This window comes from Crocodylus siamensis, chromosome 5, assembly GCF_052110815.1.
Source record: "Crocodylus siamensis isolate JL-2025a chromosome 5, ASM5211081v1, whole genome shotgun sequence".
Taxonomy (NCBI): domain Eukaryota; kingdom Metazoa; phylum Chordata; order Crocodylia; family Crocodylidae; genus Crocodylus; species Crocodylus siamensis.
In genome coordinates this window covers 44,104,140-44,132,078 of record NC_143399.1, presented here as the reverse complement: position 1 = coordinate 44,132,078, position 27,939 = coordinate 44,104,140, and the positions used below count along the sequence as shown (strand labels likewise).

Here is a 27,939-nt window from a genome sequence, read left to right as displayed (position 1 = left end):
AATGGCTGGTAAATATTAAGGATTTCTTTTTCTGTATTTTTTTTGTGCTTCATTATTTCTAATGACTTTTGTATGTCCATTGTAGGAAAGGAGTTTGAATTACTAAAGAATCAAGAAATGGAACTTTATCTAGTTAACAAGGTGGGTGGTAATTGCACAAAACTTTCTAGCTCTAAGCATGTCTCCTTTTATAGAAGATACAAAACTTCATGCAAACAAAAAGAAATCTCTCTTCATAATAATAAAGAAGAGACTGTGAGTCCCCAGATCAAAAGTGACCCTCTATCTGCCTATAGACTTTTCTGTTATCCTTTGTGCCAAAGAATAAGACGAAATGGGTTTCACAAAATACGGCTCGTAAAGCAAGAAAGAAACCCAAACAAAACCCACAACGCTTCTTCTTCCCGTCTACCCCCACCCTGCAAAGACCTAGGATATTAAAAAAGAGAGAGAGAGAAGCTGAATACATTCCTATTTGTTTTATTTCCTGCCCAGGGGACTTCTGTGTTTTCCTCACAACATTCATTTGCATAAAATCCATACCAGGAGGGTTTTTGGCTAATCACAGAGCTGAAAACCCTTTGCAATCTGAGATGCCACTGGGATTCTTATTGCTGCTTATTGATCTTGTATACCCCACTTCTACATACTGATGTTTACTTCTGACTCATTTTGGACTTAACCATTAAAACTCCAAATATGTAGCAAATGGCAAGACTTTCTATGGAACATGAAATGTGGCTGCTGTCAACAGGTATAAACCATGCAAGTGGTCTGTTTCTGATTCCTCTTACCCCTGCCTAACACCGATGTGTCTCTTGAGTTCATTATTAACTTGGTGTAAATGAGACCTAACATTTATGTAACCTGCTTAGTCTGACTACACTTATTAAATATTAGGGAACAGATTTGGGTGTTAAAGTGATTCCCTTTCACAGAGTCCAAATTAAAGCAACAGACTTGCTTTAGAGTCCCTGATGGGCAAATCGGATCAAATGTAGTTCTTCTATAAGCAAGCGCGGTCTCTAGTGAAATATCTGAAAGTCTGTCCTGGGGGGTCTGAATGTCGGAATGTCTTCTATATGGTGCTGTCTCTTTCTAATATAGGTAACATCTGGGCTCCATGACTAAAGCTGTCATGGTTTTGGGAGACCTGTTACACCAGGAAGGCTCATGAGCTTGATCAAGCTCACAAGAAATCCTTTAATTACCCAAGTTATAGCAAGCCTCTGGCTAAAAAACAGAATGGGACAGAATATTTCTTTTATCCCAGGATTAACTGAGATCTGTGGCTGTTTGCTTCTTCCTGACTCAAAGGGAAAGGAAGCAAAGATTGAGAAGGAAAGCAAACTTTCACATACAACTGACCTGAGCTGCAAGCTTTCTCCATCACTCAGGTTTGATGAGTTGAAGACTGTAGTGAGTAGGGCAGGAAGATAAGAAAGCAAAATGTTCTCTACCTTGCTTCCCTCTCTCTATGTAGCATCTAATGATTCTTGCAGAATCTCCCTCATCATTTTTTAACTCATGACATGCCTCAGCTGGATAGGTATAGTGGGGGTGAGGGTGCAAACTCAGTCTCTCACAAATACAAGCTGATAAGAGGCTGATAATAATTCAGAACTGGGATAGACTCACCTAGGGGATGCCACAAGCCCAGGGAGAGCAATTGGTGATACTTCTTTGCCTGAACAGGAGTACCTGGCTGATGAACCGTTCCAAGATATTCCAAATCTCCAGGAAAAACTGGAACTGCTAAAGGGTAAGTCCATCCTGCTGACGAGAGATGTGTAGAGGATAGTTTTGTAACAACAAAACAGGTAGCTAGATATTCAGGGAGAGCAGAGCTTTGCTAAGGACTTCCCAACATGTACTGCAATCATAACACTGTCTGAGCTAGTCAGCATATGTGGACTACACGTTTAGATCACTGTTGACTGCAGCTGGTGGTAATTCTTGGGTCTCCTGTTCATTGGACAACCAGAAGTTTTAAGAATAAGTGGCATACAAATCAAGTCAACAAACAGGACAATGACACTCCTTCCCTCCCCCTCTCCCCCCCAATTAAAAATGCTGTAATTTTAATTTTGGTTTTGCGTGACTGAGTTGGGCTATGGAGACCTTGGGACTTTAACCCACATACCCAGCTGGTGTGAACTGACACAACTCTACTGATTGTAGCTGCAAATTTGGCCTCAAGATGCTGAAGAGGCTGTAGAGGGAGAGAATGCTCCTGAGACCTATGCTGTCTCTCTAACGTGTGTCAACTGCTTGACTGCAACAGCTTTTGTCATTATCTCTAGCCTGACAGTACAGTTCTTGCCAATGGAAACTCCTTATATTTTTAGCTGAAATAGAGCCTATCCAGGTGTGTGAATGGCAGGTACCCAAATATGGAATAGTCTAAGAGAGAACAAAACATCTGTAACATTTGCAGAAATTCCCTGAGAAATGTTAAGTTAAATGACTGATTGCATGTGTGAAAGAGAGAGCTACCATCCCTCAATCAGTTCTGCCACAGAATTGGGGGTGGTGGGTACCCAGACACCTGGGCAAGTAACCTTGGATGTGCATCTCCATATGGCTATTTGCTGTAGAAGATCAATGCAGGTGCAGCAAGTTTGGTTTAAGAAAATGATGACTTCTCTCTCTCCTAGGTGCATTTCTGGAATATGATGCTATGCACACCGGAGAAATTGGTACAATGCCACTTAATTCTCATTGCTTGTAGACCTGGCTTCCCTCTTCCAGCAGAGCAGATCTGAAGGGCCCCTTGCTCTGTTAATATGTCTACTGAAGTGCTGAGGTGTAACACTCAATCTTACTTCACAAGGGAGACTGTATAGAGGAGGTTCTCCTTTTAATCCTCAAAATAGGAGCCGTAAAGGGAAGTAGACCTGGGATGGAAAAAGATCACAGCAGATACAGTAGTATTATCATTGATTGAACTGGGTTTGACCTGAAGAACATGTACCATCAGCTTTTTTAACTAAAGCTTACTCTGGTAGCTAATCCCAGACCCGCTGAGGAAACTCCTTGGTGTTGGTGGATCATATCCCTGGCTCCAAAGGTACTATTCAGAATGGTGAGGCTGAGAATGGGGAAGGAAAATGATCATCTGAGTACAAGTTTGTCCCATAGCTGTTCAGGCTCCTGGGGTCACTTTTTAATGCTTCATAACAAGGGAAGAAAAATCCCAGTGCCTGAATATGGGAAGTAGAACATCAAAGACATGCTTGCCAGGTTTGCAAGATGGCTGTCACGACTAGGGAATGCAAGGCTACATGGTTCATGACTAGTAACCACCTAAGACCTAGGTTGCAATGTTTGATAGGATAGCAATGGGATGTCTTTCTCCTTGTATGTGATATTTTTTTAGTTATGTTTCTTATCCAGTCCCAAATAGACCTTGCTTGAGTCTCCTATTAAGAAACACTTCACAAATATGAAAATTCCCCACTTCTCCCAAATGCTTGTATTTCTCTTGAGACTACCTACACCTTGTATCCAGAGAGGAAGGTGCCATTCTCTCCTGTACTACCTTAGAATTAATGTGTGGAGCCTATGGTAGGATATGCACCTTAGTTCAATGTCTCTTCTTTCTTTGCTTGGGGGTCATCATGTAACAGTTGATCATAATGCCAAAGAGGTGGGGGGAGAAGTAGATAAATGTGGTGTCACTTGCACTCTAGGTATTAAAAACCTTTAGGAACCATCCATATTGGAGTCTTTTGTTGACCAACTGATTTAAATTTAGAAGAACATTATCACTGAGGCTGCTCTGCAGGTCCCTTCAGGACTAGCGTGAGCCCCTTCTGTCTACAAACATCAAGAAATGGTGTACACCATACATCACCATATTGATACCACAGGGACTTGTCTATGCAAAACACTTCCTGAAATTTTCCTATGGCTGCTCTGGAACAGTGCAGGAGCTCTCGTGTAGGCAAATGCAATGTAATGACCTTGAATTCTGCCTGAAGCTAAGACTACCAGCATGCCACAATAGCCCAGGTACAAGTAGACATGCGGAGCTCCTCTGGCCCAGAATAGCCATAGAACAATTTCTTAAAACTCTCAGTGAAGATAAACTCCAGATCTTATTTGTATCTCCAATGTGGAGGACAATATTGGAGGGGCAGGAGTAGGTGATAAATAAGTCTCTCTTACCTCTAACTTCTGTGACATGGAACATATCTGAGTCTGGCTTAATTTCAGACTATCCAACACTGAGCAACCTATTGAGGGAGTTCCAAGTTTTCCGAAGCTTGTTGGAGCTCAGGGTGCAAGTCCAAGACATCACTGGGAACACAGGCAGCACTGTTCCTTACAAGGACTTTGTTATGGCTATGCTGGGACGAAGATCAACTATGTGCCAGCGGTACGTGTGAAAATAGCTCCTTGCTTTCTTGTCTTGGGCAGAGAAAGGACTTGAATTTGCATCACGTAGGAAACAAGACTGAGGATACATGTCTTCTAATCAAGGGCTGGAGGCTATAGGGAGGTTGCTGGGTATGTTAGACATGCCATGCACCCTAGTATCTGGGTGCTAGCTCAGACCACCCCATTATAGATAGATAGGGGAAAACTGGCCAGCTATAGCTGTCTTGCTTTCTTCCAAGTTGTGAAAGCAGCTGAGGAGCTAAGCAAATGGGCTCAAGAAGGAGAAACTTGCTAGTATCTCCAGGCTACTATGGCAGAACAGCTGCTTCTAATTTGGAAGAAGGACCTTATTTTTCTAATGTAGTATGAATTTGAGCTCCTTTGATATTGATTTTAATGTTAGTAGAATAACGTCATAGTGATAGGAGGCCTCTCTGGATATGTTAAACTTATATTCTATGAGTAGCCAAAGATTCCACTTTGTATTGTCTTGCTTAGTGTGTGTGTGTGTGTGTGTGTGTGTGTGTGCGCGCGCGCGCATGTGCAAGAGAGAGAGAGAATGGCATGGAGGCAGGAAAAAGACTTAACTGTTTATGTAAGCAACAAGGTGCCAAATGTGTAAGTTATAAGTCAGTAAACTAATTAATGGATGGCTGAAGAATCCCTCTGAGGCCTAGGGCACAAAGGAGATGATGAAGAAAAGGAATGTAGCATATCCTGCCAGATGGGCAGCAAGGACTCTTCAAGAACTGAGATACCAGCTTTTGTGACCTACATGACCTCGAGCTGAGACGAGCAGAAGATGGATGAGAAACAACTCCAAAAACAGAAATTCAGTATGAAAAAAACCCGAAGTGCTGAAACAAAGGATGGCAATCCCAATAAAAGAGGACTCTGAAAAATGCCAGGTTGAGTGAGCCTTTCTCGACTGCTGCTTTCTTTGGAGTGCAGACATGTCTATTTACTCCGCTCCAGTTTCTATCTTCATCTTCTCAATAGGCCTGGGTTGGCCACCCAGTGCCATTATTGAGCAACTGCTGTTGGTAACTATAATATCTGAATGGAATGGTGGTTTTGTGTCTGTATGTCTGTGTGTTTATGTGTATGATGATATGCGTGTGTTTTTTGTATGAGTGGTGTATCTGAACTTCTGTGTCTGATTCATGTAATCAATACATTTTGCCTTTATCCCCCTTTTTATAAGGTCTCGCTCTTGATTTGATAAATTGCTCAATTGTGTAACACTAATGTTAACAGTGTGAACCCCACCGTCCATTGGACAGAATGACCAAACAATCTAAGCCATATTCTGCAACCGTTAACTTCCCATGAAATCCTGTTAAAGTCAGTTGGGCCAATTATGAGAGGAAGTCAGGACAGAGCAGTTTACCCCAAAGGACTCTAGTGGGACTGGCACAGGTATTTGTCTGAGGACAGCACCAGATCTTAGCAATAAGATGCCAACTAAGATTCTGGTCTCCATTGAACTATAAGTGTGCTGGGCTGATCTATGCTATTATACTGAAGGAGTGATGAAATTTTGGAATATTGTCCACTCTGGTAAGCTGGGCCCAAACTTCAGGTTCTAGGAGATATCCCTAACAATGACAGAGATGTCCAGGAGGTTCCTAATCACTTGCAAAGACAAAAGGGAAATGTTTGAACTTGAGCATCTTGAATACAGCGTCTTCTTTCAATATAGCTGTGCCCTTCCAGCTAGGTCTTAAAAAGACCTTCACAAGCAAGATAAATCTCTCTTCCAAAAAGATGCCCCTGCATGAGTAAATATATGGGAATTGGTGGCTTATAAGAGGTGCTGAGTCCCCTGTGCTGCTGCTGAGCTGAAACCCAAGATCAGCAACCCTTTCTTTGCCTTCAGTTTCCTCCACTTTCAAGTAAGGAAACAATAATAACAACCACCTGGGCTCAAAAAAAAAAAAAAAAAAGCAAATATGTAGGGGGTTTTTCATCAGCAAGTCTTTTTATACAAGTGCTAGAGGATATGTATTCTCCCCTTTTCTTCCTTCCTGTCCCCTCCCCGCCCCCGCTCAATTTTCTATACTGACATCAACCTTGTTCACTTCCCTCTCCCCAGATTCTTGCAATACAGTGGGAAAGAAGGTAATGCTGTGAAGAAGCCCTCCCTGATAGAGCCTGGGTCACATGCAAGCTACCTGGAGCATGAAACAGAGTGCGTTTCCTCTCCACTTTCTACACTCCCACCACCACCACCTCCATCTCCAGCTGATGACTAGTTTAAGACCCACCAGGCTGCATAAGAAACCTGGAAGGCACTGACTTGATATACACAAAGGCTTGCTGAGGAGGCAAACCTTGTACAAGGCACTCTTGGATACTTGAGGTATAGCTCAGATCTTTCTAAATAAAAAGCTACCCAAGGCAAGACACATTAACTTGTCTGTGGGCTGTCTATGATCTTACACAGGATAGAACCAGTGATTTCCACCCCCCAAGTGAGTAGTGCCAATAGGTTTTGCTGAACTTAGTGCCATACCAACATGTAGCAAGACTGTTCCTGCCCCAAAGGCCTTGGTCTCTGACAAGACTTGCTCATGAGTTTTGGGGTTGGGGGAACAAGGGAGTGAGGTTTCGGGCCATGCATTGGTGATAACCAGGAACAGAATTTAGCTGTCCCAAGCCGGTTCCTGAAGTTTTATGAATCTACTGTTCTTGCCCAGGTTAGTCCTTTTCTGTATATAACAGAACAGGACTCAAAGTTATATAATCTAACCCTTCGAAGACTGACTGAAAGACAAAAAAAATAGTACAATTTTGTTGTGTTGAGGGGTTTTTTTCCTGCCATCTTGGCAGTAGTGCCTAAGATTCTCAGATGCAGGATTCAGGGAGCTGGGTTTCCCTTTCTTAAAAGCCAGTGGTAGGGAGGGAGGTGGCAAACATTGGGAGATTCTCAATAATAGTGTGAGAATTGACAGTACTGTGTGAAAGCCATATGATGAACATGACTGATCACAAGATGAACATGAGCCTACAATGTGATGCTGCAGCTAGTAAAGCTAGCAAAATGCTGGCTTGCATCCATAGATGCTTTTCAAGCAAATCCTGGGACATCATTGTCCCATTATACTCGGCCTTGGTGAGGGTGCAGCTGGAGTAGTGTGTCCAGTTTTGGGCTCCACAATTCAAAAAGGATGTGGAGAAGTTTGAGACGGTGCAGAGGAGAGCCACGCGCATGATCAGAGGTCAGGAAAGCAGACCTTACGATGACAGGCTGAGAGCCATGGGGCTCTTTAGCCTGAAAAAGCGCAGGCTCAGGGGTGATCTGATGGCCACCTATAAGTTTATCAGGGGTGACCCTGATCATCTGGGGGAATGTTTGTTCACCAGCGTGCCCCAAGGGATGACAAGATCAAACAGTGACAAACTCCACCGCAACTGATTCAGGCTGGACTTAAGGAAGAATTTCTTCACTGTCTGAGCCCCCAAGATTTGGAATAGACTGCCACTGGAGATGGTTCAAGCACCCAATTTGAATGCCTTCAAGACACATTTGGATGCTTATCTTGCTGGGATCCTATGATCCCTGCCGACTTCCTGCCCCTGGGACGGGGCTGGATTCAATGATCCTCTGGGGTCCCTTCCAGCCCAAATATCTATGAAATCTATGAAAAGCAGGATGCCTCAGAGCCTGCTCTCAAAAGAAATTCTTGGGCGCTGAGAATGCAGTAAAAGAAGATATTTTGCTGGTATCTGTTAAAGACAATCAGACATGCCATATTTTCTCACATACAGGATACTTGTTGCTGGAAGTAGGGTATATTATCTGTGGGGAAAAATGGTAAGAGCATTTTCTGCCAGTTGCTGGGCAGGTTCCTGAGTGGGTCAGGTGTCCAGCTGCTGCTCCTCGGTCATTACAAGTAAACATAATATATAATAAAAACCACACACACCTACCCTGGAATAAGATGCTCACCTCATTTATGAAAGGCATTAAAATAGATATATGTATATAAATATATATTTTATTAATTCTGCCTTTCATAAATGAAGTGAGCAACTTATTCCAGGGCATGGTGTATGTAAAGAAAATACAGTATGTTGAGTTAGATCTACAGACAAGATATAGGTTTGTATGTAAGTCTTTCTCCTAAGCTTCCTCATGTGTCCCACACCCCTCAGTCCCCATTCCCCAGTAGCTTTCTTGCCTAAGATTGGAACCTCTTTAAAACCTAGTGACTCCCAGCTAGAGCTTGAGTTGAGGATGAGAGGCTTTGCTTTCATTTTGGTGGATAATTCCACGCCCCCTCACCCCTTGCTTGCCAGGAGGATGCTGGCTAGAACTGAAGTGCTCCTAGTTCTCCAGAGCCTTCCCAAGATCTCTTTCCTTGTACGCAGAAGAACAGGTAAATTCTCCCAGGATGCACAGGCAAAGAAATGTCGAGGGATTTGACTTGCTACAAGCATGGTTCTCTGTGATGCCGTATGTCTCGATGCGAATGGTGAGTGCAGTGCCAGCGAGAGCATAATGGCTGCTTGTCCCTGGTCTCGGCTAAAACAGAGACTCTGCTCAAAGGAGCAGCATGCAGCGTCCAACTCTATAGTGAAGATGTAGCCATCTACTTATGATGCGAATCTCTGACTACCGCCAATGCCTCCTTATGACATCTGTCCTAGGAGTCCCACCCAGGCCTACCCAGCCCACCAAAGCTACCAAGCTGTTGCAACTGGATGCTACAAAGCAGCTGGAGTCCTTAATGTGACATTTTTCAGCCTTTAACGCTGAATAGGATTTTTCTTTTACCTCTATAGTATCTTTTAATCATTAAAAGTCAACAGATTAACTGGCAGTATAAGTTATTTCTTCATGTAAATTATACTGCAAGCCCTCACCTGATCTGAATACAGATGACCAGCTTCAATTTAGGATTTGAACAAATTTGTATTCTACTGTGTATACTCAGAGGTATTTTATTTTTTAATTGACTCATCCTACCTGCTGAACTTCCCCATTTTGTTCAGCTCTTACTCTACAAGCAATAAGTTGTTTCCAGTTCTCTTATTCATTTCATTCTTGGGACGCTGACTTCTCAAGATGTGTATCTGTTGTTGCAGCTTTGACACTTGCTAATTGGATGAAATCCTGGTGAGATCCTCTCTCCACTAAAGTCAAAGGCAAAGTTCCCATTCACTTCAAGGGGCAGGAGGGGGCAGCACAAGATTTTAGCCATTGGCTGAACAAGCCAAATTGAATCCTGACAAACATGATGATTTCAGTCTCCTTCTCTGCATGGAGATTTAGGCCAGAAAGGATCATTAGAGGTCTGAGTAGATGATCTAGTATGTTATGGGTCATAAAACCTCAGCCAAATGCACTGTGTCAAACCCAAAGACTTTAGTTAAGCCAAATATTTCTGAAATGTGCACCACGGAGAGAGAAGAGGTACAATCAGGATGTTCCTGGTAATGAAGGCCCTTGCAAACAAGGAATTAAGCAGATGAGAGAGATCCAGATGATCGCAGCAGGTGCACCATGACCCTTCTTGCAGAGGAAAGAGAACCATTCCCCAGTACCCTCAGTCTGACCTGGGGAGGAAAAGGGATTTCTTCTTGGCCCAAATTCTGCTACATGGTTTGATCCTCCAAATAAGGCACAGCCTAGCACCTGAGAGCATTTTCTGTGCTATTTCAGCCAGCCTCATTTAATATCTTGTCTCTAGCTGCATGCAGAAGATAGTGTCCAAAAATACCCGTAGTCTAGTTTATGCTTCAGTGAGGAAAAAGTCCCTCCTGATCCCTACAAGTAAACAATCAAAGCCCTGAAGCATGGGATGTAATGGTAATTATTGTTTTAAAGCAGAGCTTCGGGTTTTATGAAGAGGAATATACAAGCAACTCTGTGCTCTCCCCCAGCTGATAAAGGAAGAGTGTGAACAACGAACTAATGATGTAGATCCCTTCCACATACATAAACCAAAGAATTTCTCCCGTGTGCTGGCTCTAAGTGCATTATTTAGGAAACTATCAAAACTCCCCTTGCAGATTCCTAGAGATAAATCCATCACTTTTCCTGGTAAGCTGGTTTAAAGTTTAACCGCCTGTACTGTTAGGAAACTGCATCTTAGAGTTAACCCAACCTAAAGTCACTGAATCTCCTCATCCTGTCTCAGCAAGGTCAAAAATCCCCTACCATCAAACACTTGCTCCGTGTGTAAGTGGTTAGACATAGTCACCCTTCAACCTCCTGTTTGAGATGAGCTCCTTACGTCTTGGCCCGCAGGGTTTGTTTCCAACCTATGAATCATTTTTGTGTTCAAGAAGAACTGAGCTTCTGAAAAATCAATCCAGATCTTCGGTGCTGAACTCTTATGAAAAGGTGACCTGTATATTCCCATAGCATGGCATTCCCTCTAGCATTTTGCTCTCAAACAAGAAATCTGCAAAGAAATCACCACAACAGAGTTGTCTGAGATTTTTTTAATTGCTTATTATCATAGGCTATTTCCACATAATCTTCAGCAGTTTGTACTTTTGCTTTCATGAAAGATGCTTTAATGCAACCTCCACTGCTTGGTGCTTTTTTTTTTCCTCCTCAAAAACAAAAAACAAGCCAGCTACAGTATTTATGTGGAGGTTAGGGGTTTTGTTTTTTTAGGTGGTAGTTGTTTTAAAAAAATAAGATGATGGGTAGCTGCTTACAATCTAATGCCATAGCTATCTTAGAGCGCACATCTAATTACAGTGCAATCAGTGAAATTATCTAGTTGACAGCTAGTACTGCCAGTCTTTACATGATATGAGGATGCTTCCCATTTCAGGGTAATAACCATAGACTGGAATAAATATGAGTCTGTTCTGTTGTCCATCAGAGGCAGTGAGAGATTTTTCCTTTGACTTTGCTGTGGTTTAGACTGCACTACGCTCTGGTGACTGGCTCAAGTTAGAGTTATTAGCAAACAGTAAGCCACCTTTGGGCTAAACTGTGTCTAACAGCAATGTTCTGGAGACAAAACGATGAATAAAAATTGTTTAACCTTGGTTTTTAATGCTAGGGAGGCTGCGCTGGTCATACTTTTTGTGGGCATATGGACAACACAAGTGACTATGCAGCTCTGTAGCAGCCATTGAATGGTGTGCAATGGTGGGATGCTGACCTCCTGACATCATCCACTTTCTGAAACAGGACCTGGATCAAAGCCCTTAAATGTAATGACTCCATAACACAGAGGAAGGTTAGCTGACTGGATCTGAGCTTTGCATTTTTTACTCACCTCTTGTTCCCAGTTTAAGATGCCAGTGGCCAAGCCATTTCTGTGGAGGGTTCAAAGAGAGTAGAACTGAGATAGCTTGGTTTCTATATACTCTCCTCCCCTCCACAGAAATGGCTTGGCATCTGAGGAGAGAGTGGCACGAGTGACATGAACATGAACCACATCTTTGGGGAAAAGTCTCTCCTTGCTTTTCAGTGGGCTCTCTCTCCTCTGATGCTCAGTCCATTACTCCCATGCTCGTGTACATGGAATTAAACCTCTATTAATTAGCTAAAAGTGCCATTCAATACTCAGTCCCTGGAGATCTGAAATCAGAATCTTTCTGTCCCTGCTTCCCTCTCATGCTCAGTGACAGAAATGCTGTTTACTACCAAGAAAAGGCTTTTATTTTTACGTGGACATTAGCACCGTGTCCTCTCTTTATTAGAGCCAAGGTCCCTGTTCCTCCTAGTGATCTGTCACTATAATAGAGGACCAACCCCTGACTTCCCTCCCCTTCCCTCCTACACAATTTTTTTCTTCCAAAATCAGTTTTTTTCATGTTTTCAGATTCCAAAATTTACCTATGGAAACACTTGGGCTGAGCTTGTAGTGATCTCAAAGAAGATTTCCATAGCCAAACTATAGGGGGTTTCAAGTTCCTCAAATAATTTGGGACTTAAACAGTTTCTTTAAATAGATGTGGTCCATCCGTAGTGCCAGGCCCACCTAGGAAGTTGGAATGTTCTTGGCCTGGGCTGAGATTCCCCTGATAGCCCAACCTACTCTGGGCCCAGCTAGACTACTTTGAACTCAGTAGGAGTTGTGTCACTAGTTTCACTGGGTTTGGAAGCAGTGCCTTTAGTCCTTGGTTTGATCCTACAAAGACCAGGTGCCATACAGTTTTGCAGCATATGCTGATCTGGATGTCTTGGTCAACAGAGCAAAATTCTGTTGCTGTCAACACAGCTTTGGTTTGTGCTCATTTTTGACTGCACAACATGTTTCCTTCGTATTATAAACAGCTGTACAGCCTGCCTACAGCTGAATGATGGCTGTTGGGTATTTATTTAAGAGACCTTCTGTGAAGCTGATAGCCAAGTAATATGCTTCCCCATAATACCATTGCTCAACTATATAAAGCTCTGGATGGAGGTGATTATTTTAGTTTAACTGACTAGAGTCACAGCCTTTCTCAGTAGAGAGAACAGGTAGATTTTTGTTCTTCTGGCTTTTTTCCCTTTGCAGATGGATGATATGCACCAGATGTTGTGCATGTTTGAAAAGCTTGTATTCTTTTTTATGTTGTCTAAATTCAACCATTGTGTAACTCCAGAGGAGTTGAAGGAAGTTACACCAGGGCTGAACATGGCCTGTTGCATCCAAATGCTCAAACTCAATGAAGACACTCCTCCCCCTCCCCACCCCCCAAGTTGCTATTTTTGAGCCAGGGTGAGTCCTGATGTGACACTCCCTCACCTAGCATCCAATCCTGATCAATTTGTTCATCCCAGTGTGGTTCTCTGTCTGAGTCTGGGGTTCAGGCTGAGCCCCATGAAAGACCAGGAAGAATAGGAAAAATGAAATGTGTGAGATTGATGCCTTGTCTTACTGCCCTAGCCAAACAGCTTTTAGTTAGCCACAAGCATGGTATGTCCTTTTCATGTTCCCAGGCTCCTCACATCTTGGAGAGTCTGATATCATAGGTGACCATGTTGAAATTGTCCCAAGCTAAGAGTTTCCTCTCTCTGGGGTTGTAGTCGACCATGCTACTGTACTTGTAGCGGTTCTCAAAGTGTATTTTCAGCAGCTTGCGGGTGCTTGTGGCTGTGTTGTAGGCAAAGTTGATCATGGCATCAGGGGATGAGTAGCTATTGATGGTGTATAAGGTGCCGCAGATCATAAAAGAATTGGCCACTGACTGCTTGCGAATGTTGGTCTCCCAGGTCTGCCTGATCTCTAGAGTCTCTGGGTCTAACGTGGAAAGGACAATGGCCCCTTTGGCCTTCTGTGTGCTGTAGATTGCCCACAGCCCCATCTCATCAACAGCCAGGTCAATATCAGTGTACCCCCCCCAAGCATAGGGGAACTGCCCATGGTAGCCTGCATTGGTGAGGTCCTTCTGGACAGTGATGGTTTCTTTCCTCAAGTCATACTTGGCCAAGATTCTGGACTTGCGCCTCTGGAAATACAGGGACCCCCTGTAGATGACGGCGCCAGTGCTTTCCATGGACCTTGGCAGGACATGCACCTTTGAGGGGTAACCCTGCATGAACTGATCAGTGTTGTCATATTCAAAAACCTGGCGGATGTCTGTACCAACCGTGTCAATTCTCCAAGTCGTCTCGTGGGTGTATGGGGAAGCAGGTTCTGGATCCTTCATCCACACGCCGTATTTGCCGGCAATTGTTTCTGCTTTGCGGAGGGTGACGGGCTCCCCCACCCAGACCAGTTCTCCACATCCTGCTCCAGGAAAAAAGAAGAACAGGGGATTTGGCTTTTGTCATTCATGGCCAGTTTTCAGCAAAAGGCTAAAATTCCTGAAAGTTTCAATTTATCTACTTTAAATCAGAAGCAATAATTAGGAAAGATCTTTATTAATTTCCATTTAAGCATTTTTTTTCCTTTAGGCTAGAGAATGGGGCTTAGAATGAATGAAGCCCAAATTAAGCAACAGCGGCGAGTTAGCACACCAGCATTGCCTAGGCTATGTGACTGATCCATGCAGGCTGCCTGAAGAAAGAGGAAAAGTAAGCAAAGGAGCAGAAATAATTGGTCTTTGAGGATAGAAGGGAAGAAGAGACTTAATATTTTTGGAAGGAAGTGTTATAAACAGCACAAACTTTTCTGCTCTATTGACCCCTCAATGGTGGTCACAAAGTTTAGATGAAAAAAGGAGATGAACATCTCGGGGTCTCAGTGTAAAGGGATGGATGGAATTATTTAACGCTCTGTGTCCGGTCACTGTTGGCAGTTGAAGTGATGCCCTTCTCAGGATAGCTTGGGGTTGAACTGGGAACAGGATAGATCATAGCTGGAGAGAAAAGGAGGCAAAGCAAGAAAATCTCTAAAGACAGTAAGCAGATAAAGAAGAGCAGCATGGCGGTTTATGCTCAGGATGGGATCCTGTGCGGTCCCAGGATAGGAGGAGGCAACAATATTAGGAGAAAGTGAGTGGAAGAAAAGTATCTGGAGAAGGACAAGGCCTAGTTATATGAACCAAGAAAAAGAAAAAAAGGAGTAAGTGCAGTTATTGTACCAGTGCCTGTGTCCTCCGTGCCCACATGGCTGTGAGAGGAGCTCTCCTGAAAGATGCTGGAAGCTGAAACCTCTGTCATTTCAGATTTCAATTCCTGGTAGTCTGGACTCTTCATATCCCACCTAGAAACTGCAGAGGGGATTGAAATAAACACAGTGAGGTCAATTAAATCAATGGAACGAGTCCACCAGCTGGAGGAGCGCAGAAGGGATGTGTATGTTTCTGTCCATGGCAGGGCACGCTCATACACATGGCACACAAACAGACAGCTTCACACAGCCCCTGGCATCAGCATTAGAGCACTCACCCTGCCATTAAATCAGCTTTTCTTGTGCCCTTACTCATTGCCACCTTGGCTCCTGCTCTTGGGCAATGCTTACTTTGACGAAAACATTACACAAGGCCACATCCTCATTAGCCTTGAGAGATGCTTGAGAGGCTGGCGTGAGGGTGGTACAGACATAATATACTCTGCCCCCTTCAGTGCATATAAGACTCACCTCAACCAGACCTATCTATGCCTGGCTGGCCATAACCAGGCCCTCCCCCCCACATCAAGCTATTGAGCCTTGCCCGTTCTTGGATGGTTGTGCAGGTTTTGAACTTAGGGTTTCTTAATCCTCCACGTCTCAGAATCATGGCACTGGAACAGAGATATAAATGAGCATGCCCAAAACAGTGGGCCTGAGAGCAGCACCAAACACACATGCTCAAGTACACTTGAAGATGGATATATTGCCTCTTGTCCAAGATTTGCCAAGCCCAGAAAAACAGCAAACTTGGGTAGGGCAACCTTCACCCTGGGGCTCCTGGGTATGGCATGGAGGCTATGTAGATAAGTCTTCACTGTGGATGTGTGTCACACCATACCTGGCCTTGTGTTAGCACTTTTCCTCTGAACATGGGATAAAAAAGCCACCCAACTCAACTTTGAAAAGCAAATGCTTGTGCACTGTAATCCCTGTTGTGCTGCAGAAGTCTCTGCCCCCAGGGGTGGAGCCCTCCCTACCTCTGCTGATTCTATGTTAATGAAATCTAGATGTTGTATCAACTAAATATACCTGCTGGATACTATATATGGGCTGCAGGATTCTGTCCCTTCTATTTCTGTTTGCTGGTAATGAATGAGCTTGCAGTGGTTTAAAAAAGGACCAACCACATAAACTTTAGGGCTACGTAAAACCAATTGTGAGGCCTCCACAAACCATTCAGAGCTTCTCAGATTGCTGCTGAATGTCAGCAACAAGCATTCCTGAGTGCTCTGCTTGTGGGGAGGGTCTTTCCTTCCTTTGCAAAAGACTCCACAGGGGCTGTGTCAAAGCTCATTAACAGCATAAATACGGTGTGCCACACAACACCATCAGTGTTTTCAGTCGCTTTCTAATTCCTTCCGCGCAGCTGGTCTCTCCATTCTTCAGACAAGGCAATGTATTCACATTAACTAGCGTCTTGCTGGGCAAATGGCCCCTGATAGACTGAAGGCCAGCGCAGCGAGGCAAGGCAGCAGGGAGAGGAAGAAGGCTATAACGCTCCAGTGCAGAGAGATTAGTGCCCTCCGTTTGCTTTTACGTGGTCACAGAGGAGCATTGTTCTAACTGGATGTATGTTGCAACATCCTTTTTTTCCCTGGGGGTGGGGAAGTGTTGTTGTAAGTATTAAGAGGCAATGCAATGCATCTGTAATAAGGATAAAATCAGGCATCTCAGCTTTGACAGACTCCCAGGCCTTAAGTGGAGGATTCAGATTGACAGCTCAAGTAATTGGCCTGGTGATTTATTATGCAGCATACGCTGCTCTAACTGAGCCATGCTGAAAATTCAAAGAGCAGAGAAATCTTTGATAAGCCACCAGAGGCTACCAGGATGCACTGCTCAGTCCTCTGTACTACTCATCACACTGAAGCCTACTCAGAGTACTCTGAGATTTAAAACTGAGCTACAGCAAGCTGTGATTTCTGCAGATCTGCTAGAAGGGCTGTCCCAGCAAAAAGCATCAGGGGCATTTGAATTCCATCTGCCTTCACAGACAAGTGTACTTGGAAACTATCTTTTAAGAGGATACAGGAGAAGACCTTAATTCAACTCCCACTGAATTCATTAGTAATATTTCCTACTGGAGCAAAGTTAGGGCAACGCATTGGGCTTTTCAAATCCCACCCATAATTCAGTTGTTTGTACAGTGCTTTGGGGATGAAAGCAGCTGTGCAGTATAAAAGCAAAATACCATTATTATTTTAAAGAGAACAGTGAGTTTCATAGTTCCCTATGTAATTCCAGTGCTTTATTAATTCTTCATGGGCAGCTTTGGCTTCCCTTGAAGACAAAACCATAAACACGTAAAAGCCTACAATTCGTTTGCATCCCATTCCCCTGTTCTATGTCTGAGTTTGCTTAGGGCTAGGGAAGTTCCCCACCTGCATGTTGAAAGTGACAACAAGCAGCCAATTCTGGTAGCTGGTATGCAGAAAGGATATTAACAGAATTGCTCTCAGGAAAATCCACCTACATCTGCTTTTCCAGTAGATGAACCCTGATGGGGGTACATTTGCCTTGTAGCTTTAAAAGAAATCAGCCCACAGCAAGTGCCATTTAACAGCTTGGGTTTCTGATTCTTCCACCTATATGAGTCCCAGTTTATCAAAATACATAAGCATGTGCTTAACTTTAAGCATGTAAGTAATTCATTGACGTCAGTAAAACAATCCTTGAGATTAAAGTTAGCCATATGCTTTAAGTGCCTTTTTGACTCATGGATCTGGAGAGTAATTTTACACAAGGTACCTGAGATGGATTGGACATGAGTGCCGGCTCTGGACATCAAAAAAAGAGTGCATGTAAAAAGGTACGCTAAATACAGAAACACTAAAGGCTCATGTTCATCTTGTGGTACGCTCTTCTATATATGGTAATAAGTGGGGTTGGGTGAAATGTGGCCTTAGGGAAGACACCAAACCAAAAGCTGTTTTCAGGGGCAAGCTCAGCTACATATTGGGGTTCACTTCCCTGCCTCAAGCCCCTTGGGTCAATTGAAAAGAACTCAAAGCTGCTTGTGGGGAGCCACCCACAATTCAGTCTGAAAAATGGCAGTGGCTATGTGGTGTGGGGGGAAGATGGTATCTTTGCAGGCTGTTTCTAGGGCTGTAGATCACTTCAGTTGAGCCTGAGCTATTTTTGCACAGGAGAAAATGACTGTCTTCCTTGAAGGAGAAAGCTGTAGGTGTAGTAAGGCTGTAGTCCTAACAGACCCTACTGAGCAGTTTGGTCCTGAAAGGGAACGCTGCCCAGACCAAAGGTGCAGCATCCCTCCCGTGTCCATACAGGCTGTGTCTAGGTGATTTCAGGAACGTATCCCTCTTCCCTCGCAGCGAAATGTAAAGCCATCATCACATGACTTCAGGGACAGGTGTAGATACCATAACCCAGAATGCCACAGTGTGCCTCTGTGTCTCCCTAGTAGTTCGATCAATAGCAGTTTGTGGGTCTATCATTAACTCTGTGAGCTGGTAGGGTTAAGCCTTCAGCACAAACAGTAGAGGGTTGGGCTATTAAATCCCAGTGCCCCAGGTTCAGTCCCCACAGGGAGAGGGGAATCGCACTGTATTAGCAAAACCTATCCTATCTGCACATAAGGTTCAGCCTATATATTGCTGTAGCAGTATACTGAAGTTGTAGCCCCAGAGTAGGTGCATGAGCAGCTGCAAATAGAGCTGGGAGCCCAGCAAGATCAAGCTTGTTCTGATGATAAGCATATTTGGATTTCCAGTGATGCAGTTTCATTAAGGTAGGGGCAATATGGAAAGCTCCCATGCACCTTGAAGCAACCCATTAGGGCCCTTTATAAAGGAAGATACACATAAACAGCCCAAGCTTAAGGAATTATTGGGCTTGGTCAAAGGAAACAGAGAGGGCTAGGCAGGCAACAGTAAGGATTGCTGGGGAAAGGGGGTAAGGCAACACAGAAGCTTCTTTATGCCCAGCAGAAGGGTAACTGCTGGCTGGGAGGGATGGGCAGAGGGGTGAGAAAAGGAGAAGGAGGTGATAGTCTGGCATCTCCTGGAGAGGTTTTATTTGGAAGAAGCCTGAGAAAGGGGGCCCAGAAAGGAGGGCACTGCAAAGGAGTGCTGTAGGGTGCAAGCAAGGAGAACAGCTTAAGATTCATAGATTGTAAGGGGCTGGAAGGGACCTTGCAAGATTTCATAGATTTCATAGACATTAGGGCTGGAAGGGACCCCAGAGGATCATCGAGTCTAGCCCCCTGCCCCAGGGGCAGGAAGTCAGCAGGGATCATAGGATCCCAGCAAGATAAACATCCAAACGTCTTTTGAAGATGTTCAAAATGAGTGCTTGCACCACTTCTGATGGCAGTCTGTTCCAGACCTTGGGGGCTCGGACAGTAAAGAAATTCTTCTTTATGTCCAGCCTGAAATGGTCGCGGCAGAGTTTGTGACCATTCGACTTCGTCATCCCTTGGGGCGCTCTGGTGAACAAACGTTCCCCCAGATCCTCGTGGTCACCCTGGATAAACGTATAGGTGGCCATCAGATCACCCCTGAGCCTGCGCTTTTCCAGGCTAAAGACCCCCATGGCTCTCAGCCTGTCATCGTAAGGTCTGTTTTCCTGACCTCTGATCATGCACGTGGCTCTTCTCTGCACTCTCTCAAGCTTCTCCACATCCTTTTTGAATTGTGGAGCCCAAAACTGGACGCAGTACTCCAGCTGCGACCTCACCAAGGCCGAGTACAGTGGGAGAATGACGTCCCAGGATTTGCTTGAGAAGCATCTATGGATGCAAGCCAGCATTTTGCTCACTTTACTAGCCAAAGCATCACAGTGAAGGCTCATGTTCATCTTGTGGTCAATGATGACCCCCAAGTCCCTTTCATCCGTAGTGCTAGCCAGCGTAGCACTGCTGAGCCTATAAGGATGCTGCAGGTTTTTCCTCCCAAGGTGGAGAACCTTGCATTTTTTGGTGTTGAACACCATCAGGTTTTCGTCCACCCATTTCCTGAGCCTGTCAAGATCTGCCTGGATCGCCCTCCTGTCCTCAGATGTGGATGCTTTACCCCAGAGTTTGGTGTCGTCGACAAACTTGGCCAGCCTGCTTCCAACACCAATGTCTACATCATTGATGAAGATGTTAAAAAGTAAGGGCCATAGGATGGAGAGGGACCCCACTAGTCACAGGGCACCACAACGATTGACTTCTGTCAACCAGCACTCTCATTGGGTCCAGCCCCACTGCGCTAGGCAGGAAAGACAATGGGGGTCAGGTGACCCCAGTGAGGTGACTGTCCAGTCTCCTTTTGAAGATTTCCAGGGTCGATGATTACACCACCTCTGGAGGGAGCTTATTCCACAGTCTGCACGCCCTATAGAGAAGGGGTGTGAGTTTGGGGTCTGGTATGGGTATCTGCAACATGGTGGTTTTCAGAGGCCCTGCACCTTCAGCAAACAGTACTATGGGGAAAGCTATGGGAGACCCTGGGGAAAGAATCAGTGTCAGATGGACTGACTAGCTCAGAGAGGGCAGAGAACTGTCCTTTTGTCTTGTGTTCTGGCTGCTGTTAAGTCAGATGACTGAGGACAGCATCTGTGTGGATGGAAGCTCTTTCAGCAAGGTTGTTTCAGAGTATAGCTGTCAGCTTCTTCATAGTTTCATAGTTTCATAGTAGCTAGAGTCGGAAGGGACCTAGGTAGATCATCTAGTCCGACCCCCTGCCTTAGCAGGAAAGAGCACCGGGGTCAGATGACCCCGGCAAGGTGCTCATCTAACTTCCTTTTAAAAATCCCCAGGCTAGGAGCCTGCACCACTTCCCCTGGAAGCTGGTTCCAGGCCCTAGCCACCCTGACAGTGAAGTAGCGCCTCCTAATATCTATTCTAAACTTACCCTCCACCAGTTTGTGACCGTTATTCCTGGTCACTCCTGGCAGCGCACGGGGGAACAGGGACTCCCCCAATACCTGCTGATCCCCCCTGACCAGTTTGTAGCAGGCCACAAGGTCCCCCCTTAGCCTTCTCTTGTGGAGGCTAAACAGGTTCAGGTCCCGTAGCCTCTCCTCATAAGGCCTGCCCTGCTGACCCCTGATCATACGAGTGGCCCTCCTCTGAACTCTTTCCATATTGTCCATGTCCCTCTTGAAGTGTGGCGCCCAGAACTGGACGCAGTACTCCAGCTGCGGCCTGACCAGTGCCGCATAGAGGGGGAGGATCACCTCCCTGGACCTGCTCGAGATGCATCTGTGGATGCATGACAGGGTACGATTGGCCTTCTTGACTGCCTCCCCACACTGCCGGCCCATGTTCATCGTGGAGTCAATGACGACTCCAAGATCCTTTTCCGTCTCCGTGCTGGCAAGAGGAGAGTTCCCCAACCTGTAAGTGTGGTGCCGGTTCTTCCTCCCCATGTGCAACACCTTGCACTTATCAGTGTTAAACCCCATCTTATTCTCATCCGCCCACCGTTGCAACCTGTCAAGGTCAGCTTGTAGTCATGCTTGACTGGATTGAGAGAATTGATTGAAACACACTCAGTGGAGGGAAATCTGTTGTCTAGACATTCCCGGTGGGGTCCCAATCCTGCCACCGGTCCGCTGTACACAACTTGCTTCATTGTCCAGAACGAACATGCTGAACTCTTAGTGGTTTGGTCTGTAATGGTCCAGGGTCATGTACAGATTTTGAGTGTCCTCTTTTTTTCTGAATCTTGTAAAGTACTAGGATTCATGATTTGAATCTGCCTCTTAAGATGAACACTTTGAAACAAAGTGCATGGGGGAGACTGAGTGGGGGGACAGTGAGGTGCTGGAGTGTCAGGAGAAGATGCATTAATCCAGCATTGGGACAGCAAGGTCATCTTTGTTGCTGGATAATTCCTGCTCTTAGCTTGGAAAAGAAGGGTCCATCTAGTGAGGATTTAGGGTTTCTCTTGGGAAGGACAGACCGCAAATGTTCTGGTTTGACAGATCCTGACTTAGGATACAATGTGCTCTGCCTCCACAGAAATAAGCAGAAACAAATACAGCCATCAGGAAATGCACAGACAGAAAGAAGTAAGTGAACCCAGGTATTTGTTGCAGGAAAAAGTGCACCCTTTAGGGTCCCTGCATGCGCCCCTCTCTCTGACATCTCAGGAATCTTGCTAATGAAAAAGCAGCCCTGCACTTCCCCAGCTTGGCATGCACCCTCAGACAGGCACTCTCTTTGTTAATTCCCAGCAGACATCTGGAAAGACTGGACAGCTGTGCAGGCCAGGAACGCAGACCTGCCAGGCTTCCTTGGTGTGGTGGTGAATGTTTCTTCGCTCCAGTAAGTGTTGCAGGTTGCCCCAGAAAGGTAGTCAAATTCACCTGTGGGCTCATTTTTTCTCCCCCTTTGCCTCCAAGCTGCAAATACAACTCTAGAAGGTATGGGGAATAGAGTCTTATTGATCAGCTGTGTGCCCAGGGAGGTAAGAGGGAAGGGGAGAAGGCCAAGAAATGTCTGGAGGAGGATCTGGCTGACAGAGGCAGCTTGGAAGTGAGCCCTGCTATAAGACGTGGCTTGGCCAGAGGTCCTGGCAGTGGGCTAAAGGGCCAAAGCTCTAAAAGAGCTCCTGGAATCGCCAAGCTGAGGGATTGGTGACTGCCATGGGATGTGTCTGCACAGGACTGCCGTGAGGATGGACAGGGAAGGGGAAGAGTTTTTCCACTGAAGCTCTGAGTGCACCACAACTGTACACCAGCAAGGAACCTGGTCCACTCTGTTTTCAGAGGCACGGCGAGAAGAACAAATTCCTCTGTCTGGTGGACCATCTTTAATATGGTTAAGAAAAAAAACAGCAGACACCAAACAAGGTCCCCAGAAGAGACGGGGCCGGGGTCCCAAAGTACGCACTTAGTAATTCCACACCTGAATGGAGACACACAAGGAGATGCCCTGAAATCACCAGGTGTAGCAGATAGGAATACCCTGATGCCCTCTCCTTTCAGTTCTATGACTGGTCAAACATGTTCTTTCCCTGGACAGGATTTATATGGTTCCCGACAAATTTTCAGAAGCTTCATCTGTTTTCTTCTGCTGTACATTACAAGTTGCAGGAGGAGGAAGGATTTTTTTTTACTAAGGTTTCTGTCGGCAAATGCAGATTTGCCAAAAGTAAAGCTCTTCACAGGAATTTCCGGGGTCCAGAATGAAATTCCAGGAGACACCTTGCCTTCCTCCACCTCTTCCTCATCAAGACCCCGGAGAAGACCCAGACCACCAGACTGTTGGCTATTCTGGTGTGGGGGGGTACCTCTTGAACTGTCACCAAAAAAAGGGTTTCTTTTCACATGGGAATAGAAACAAATGTCAAAAATTTCAACCTTGCTTTCTAGTCAGGCCCTATTTGAGGCAGTGTTAGCCACTGCCTCTCTGGGGTTGCCAGCGGTGGGTCTCTGAGAAACAGGACTGGTCGTACCCTGCTCCCCTGAATCCAATGTGCTGCAAAACTGGCAGCTGTCCTGTGAGGCTGCCTCAAGTATCTGCCCCGAGCCCTCAGTCTCCCATGGGTCTGAGTGAGGTCACAGTGTGAATCTGGAGCAGCCTCACATAAACTTCTGGCTTGGGACTGGTTGAGTGGACTTGGATGGGTGGAGCAGGGTTAACTCCTTTCCCTCAAGAAAGCTGCCACTGAGTTGGCACCAACGTGCTCTGGAGTGCCTTTGTCAGGAAGGGTCCGGAGTACCAGTTCTTCCTGCAGCCCCTCAGCTGAGACTTAAACGTAACTAGTGCCTGTGCATGACCAGAGTCCATAAAGGGACTGGACTTGCTGTGGGAGGGTCCAGCTCTTTGCACAGAGGGGCTGCCAAGTCATCAAAACAGCTCCTTGGAGATCTCCCAACCATTGGACAGGTTAAGCAAATGCAGCGCAGCGTAGCTGCCTTCGTGCCTTCTTACCACTGACCCTCTTACTACAAGAGGTGCATCTGGGGCTTCCCTAGACCCCAGACAGTCTCATGAGGCACAGCCCGCAGAAGACTTGTCACAGATGGGAAGGAAGTAAAGGGACTGGTGCAACCTGTGCTGCAGTCACCACTGTCCCTGGTAGGTTGCACTCACAGGCTCAGTACAGGTCGAAGATAACCAGGGGCTAAATGCTGCTGAAAAGCTCTGCTCCTCCTTGCAAAAGGTTCCTAGACCATGGCTTCCATGGAAAGCCGAGCTCTGTCGAGACATTAGCAGAGGGGCCTGTTCCAAAGCTCCTTCTCCCCCAAGGGCTGTGACACACTTGCTCCTAGCTCTAGTAACCCCCTGCTTCCCAGATGCACAGCAAGGGCGCATGTTGTGTTACTCATGGGCTGGTGGAGGAGAACAATAAGCACCTTAATGAGAAAAATACCTTATAGAGTAGCATATGTACCATGGCCTGCATCTGAGGTAGAGACAGACACCTTCACAGCAGAAGGAATGTCCAAGGAAGCAGCTTGTAGCTGGTTTCTGCTGAAAACAGCTTTGCAGGGCAGCCAAGGGACAGTGTGTTTGTTGTAACTGTTCCCACTCAGGACAACCATGAGGGCTGAGCTTTGAATATAAACTTCCTTGAAGCTTGCGGGCATGGTTCTGTAGCTAGCTAGAGCTTGAACATGACTAAGAGGGACGATCTGACTTCATTGGTCTTTTGCTGTTTACTGCTACAGGAGCACCTAGAAGATCTAAAGTGGATCAAGACCTCTTTGCTAGTTGCTATGTAGAAGGCAGAATAGATTTGCACCTGATATATATCTAGTTTGGCTAGTCTATATATATATATAGCATAAGCTTTCATGGGCTGAAGTGAGCTTGTGCTATATATATAAAGCTGTGCTGTAGCTTCAGCCCACTTTGGTTAGTCTGTAAGGTACAAATCTACCTTGCTTTCTACTTGACTTCAGACTAACACAGCTAACAATGTCTGTCTAGTTACTGTGCACATTCATACACAAACACACACAAGGGCATGGAGAGACTTTGCACCAATCTAGGTAGACAAAACACAAGAAGGAGGGAGAAATAGTAGGTGACTTGCCCATGTCCATAGGGAAAACTGTAGCAGAGCTGGGAATCAAAGTCAAGACTCCTAACATCAGTTTTATGCCTCAGCCTCAGGATGGCCTCAGCCATCTTTTTTTTGTTACAAACAACATGCTGTGGAGGAATGTCAGGCATTCCAGCAAAGGAGGGGAGTCTAGTACCACACCTGCAAGGGACAATGACATGGGAGTGAAGAAGGCAAGACCTCACAGCAGATCAAAAGCAGCAACTACATGACCTGTTAATTTGCTGCATGACTCTGGGCAAGTTCATGTTGTTCTAGTGCTTAGGTAGCAGCAGGAGATAGCCTAGGTGTGAGGCTGAGGAAGAGCAGAAGGCCGGGCGGGGAGGCGTTAATTTACACACACACACCTGCACACTCACCCGGAGGCCTTACCTTTTTTGGACCTTTGCAGGGAATCTTGAACAGGTGTGTCCCTAACCTGGGGACACTGGTTGGCCCTCAGCTGAGCTATCTCCTGGCTGCTGCTCTCCAGCCTCCTTTCTAGCTCTTCCTTCTCTCGCTCCAGACGCCACTTCTCCTCCTCCAGGGAAGATCTGTTCCTCAGGAGGTCTCTATAGGCAGTCTCCATCCTGTTGGCTTGGGACTTTTGCTGGGTGGTCTCCATCCTCAGGCTGGCCAGCTCTCTCTGCAGTGACTCCACAGTGGGAGCAGAGGAGCCCTCCACAGCATGACTCTGGGTCACCAGGCTCTCCAGGAGGCTGAGCCTTGCCTTGGCAGATTCCAGCTCTGAGCGCTGCATGTTGCTCTCCCTCTGCAGGTCCAGTATGGCTGGCATGGCCTGGTCAGACCCTGGACAGCTGGCCTCATGTGGGCTGGGGACCGTAAATGAGTAGGTACATCTACCGTGCCTGTCGTTGGCTCTCCGGAGGTGGACTGTGCTCCCCAGGGCACCCTGCAGCAGGCTCAAGGAGAGCAGCAGCCAAGCCACAAGCATCTCTCCTGCAGTTGCTGTCCCTTTAAGCCCTGCAGCCGGGACCCCTTTGGTGTAGCGCCTCTAAAAGCAGAGCTGCCTGCTGATCGCTCCTGTGTGTGCACAACAGCAGAGTTTGCCGGAAGTTTTATTTATACAGCTGGGAATTGGAGCAAGGGGTGGGGAGAGGGTCCGGCTGCCAGAGGGATAAAATAACATGAACCGTCCAGACCTCTGTTTTGGATTTCTTAAAGGAGCAGCCTCTCCCTTACACAGTGCTGGCTCCCTCTGCCTTTCTTCCAGCTCAGGGCTGGATACTTCCATAACATTTCCTTTTAGATGTGAGCCAAGGGCTTTATGAAGGGCCAGCTTCTCCCCACTCCAAGGCAAGTGGAAATCAGGAGTTGCTCCACTGATGTCTGTGCACTTACACTGATATCAAACGAGTGCAAGCAGGAAAAGAACCGAGCACTAAGGTGTTTTTATTTTCCATAGTTTATAACCTGTAACATGCAACAGCCCAAATATTCCCCATGGAAGGAATAGGGGAAACAGATCCCCCTTGTCTGAAACCCTGCCTCAGTAGCATGGTGCCTGCCAGAGAAAAAGGATCGTCTCATGGTTCAGACAACAGACAAGGAGTTGGGAGACCTGTTTAATGCTGGCAATTTCCATTTGAGTTCAGTTCAGCCTCTGTGTCCTACAGATTTGTGTCTAAAACTCTGTTAAAGAAGCCTAGGTTAGCAACATGTGTGGTTGGCACGTATGTGTATATATACAAGTATGTGAGTGAATGTAAAAGTAAAAGTAAAATCTCTGCTGATTTAAAAAGACAGACAAAACATTCAAATTAAAAAAAAGTCAACCCCTTCTGGAAGTTGTAGTAGGGAAAGGCCAACAAGGTGGATGTGCTGGTGCTGTTCTCCTCGCCTACCCTGGACAGCGTTCAGGGTTTGAGAGGTACACAGTGCACCTCAGAGGGGCACCTCCGCGGCCCCTCAGAGCCCTGCTACCTGAGCTGAGTGGACAAGGCAGGATTGCCCTTAGTCTGCATGCTGAGCAGACAGGTGCCGTGATAGTAGAAGGGAAGTGCCAAAGTAAGTGACTGGCCCTTTCTTGCTTTTCCCCGGCTCCTGCTGATTGCTGATTGCTGCCCCAACAACGAGACAGTGTGCAGTCAGCACTGGGAGAATCCAGCAGCTGCTGAATAAGAGCAGGCTCCATGGAAATGACAGGAGGACATTCATCTTACCAACCTGACTCATTCAAGAGTGAGGCATGGAAATGAAGGCCCAACTTTTCCCTTTGCAATACCATTCACATTGTCTTAAGTAGTAACTCTGGCCACACTTTCATGCAATAAAGCAGGTAATAAGTAACAATAGGCATAATAATTTTGTGGTTGGTTTCCATTGTGCCTTAATTGAAGGTGTAGCTGGTGTGCTCCTAGCCTGAGGAAAGAGAGTTACTTGATCCACAGTCCCAGCCACAGGAGCACACTGGAGCCCTGAAAGGCCCCCATGCACTCCCAAGGCTGGGAGCACTTGGTCAGCTGACCAACACATCAAGTGTCTGGCTTGCTACTTGGGGTGCAGAGGACCCCATGATCACGATCACGATCCCCCTGCACCAGCAAGGAGGCACAAGGAGCTTGCAATCTGATCCCTGATTCCACGATCACGCCTCCTGCCGTGCACATGTGGCATGGCAGGAGACACAATGGTTGGGGTGAGGGAGCAGATCCCATTTGGGGATCAGATCCCATTGTGCCTTTAACTAACTGTCTGTCAGCAGTCCAGGCTGCTGGTTAGCAAACAAGGAGGTGCTGGTACCAAGGCTTTCATAAAGAACCATGGTTCCAAGGCAGCCAGTCAGCATGACCAGCAAGGCCATGGTGTTAGGTATCGAAGGCAGGCATGTTAACTGACTCTCTTAAAAATCTTTTCACCCTGTCTAGGCAGACTCCTTGATCCCTCCCCTCAGCTGTTGCCCTTTCTCCCTGATCATGCCTCACCCCCACTGCCTGACATCAAGTACTCTACAGACTACATTGCTGCAACACTGGAATATACCCTGTCTCTGTGTGGTGCATTCCCTTGCTAGCAGC

General features: G+C 46.0%; 2 protein-coding genes across 2 annotated transcripts; one reads left to right on the top strand and one right to left on the bottom strand.

Annotated features, from left to right (window-relative positions):
- Positions 1–72: 72 nt before the first annotated feature.
- On the top strand, positions 73–6,638 carry MYOCOS (myocilin opposite strand). The gene is made up of 5 exons (XM_090049745.1): positions 73–141; positions 1,696–1,762; positions 2,658–2,699; positions 4,219–4,381; positions 6,479–6,638. Exons 1-5 carry the CDS (start codon positions 73–75, stop codon positions 6,636–6,638), a joined length of 501 nt encoding a protein of 166 aa, XP_089905871.1.
- A 4,170-nt stretch (positions 6,639–10,808) lies between these two features.
- Positions 10,809–25,976, bottom strand: MYOC (myocilin). The gene is made up of 3 exons (XM_090049417.1): positions 25,295–25,976; positions 14,869–14,997; positions 10,809–14,072 (listed from the first exon to the last, which is right to left on the bottom strand). The coding sequence occupies exons 1-3, from the start codon at positions 25,854–25,856 to the stop codon at positions 13,288–13,290; spliced, it is 1,476 nt and encodes a 491-aa protein (XP_089905543.1). The 5' UTR covers positions 25,857–25,976; the 3' UTR covers positions 10,809–13,287.
- Positions 25,977–27,939: the final 1,963 nt, after the last annotated feature.

Bases quoted from the DNA above. Each gene is read 5' to 3' on its own strand.
- MYOCOS (XM_090049745.1), top strand. From the start codon at position 73: ATGTCCATTGTAGGAAAGGAGTTTGAATTACTAAAGAATCAAGAAATG. The intron at 1,763-2,657 runs GTAAGTCCATCC...TCTCTCTCCTAG, and splicing joins AAAACTGGAACTGCTAAAGG to GTGCATTTCTGGAATATGAT. The intron at 2,700-4,218 runs GTACAATGCCAC...GCTTAATTTCAG, and splicing joins TATGCACACCGGAGAAATTG to ACTATCCAACACTGAGCAAC.
- MYOC (XM_090049417.1), bottom strand. From the start codon at position 25,856: ATGCTTGTGGCTTGGCTGCTGCTCTCCTTGAGCCTGCTGCAGGGTGCC. The intron at 14,998-25,294 runs GTAAGGCCTCCG...TCCCCTCTGCAG, and splicing joins CCTGCAAAGGTCCAAAAAAG to TTTCTAGGTGGGATATGAAG. The intron at 14,073-14,868 runs GTACAATAACTG...TTCCTGGAGCAG, and splicing joins CACGGAGGACACAGGCACTG to GATGTGGAGAACTGGTCTGG.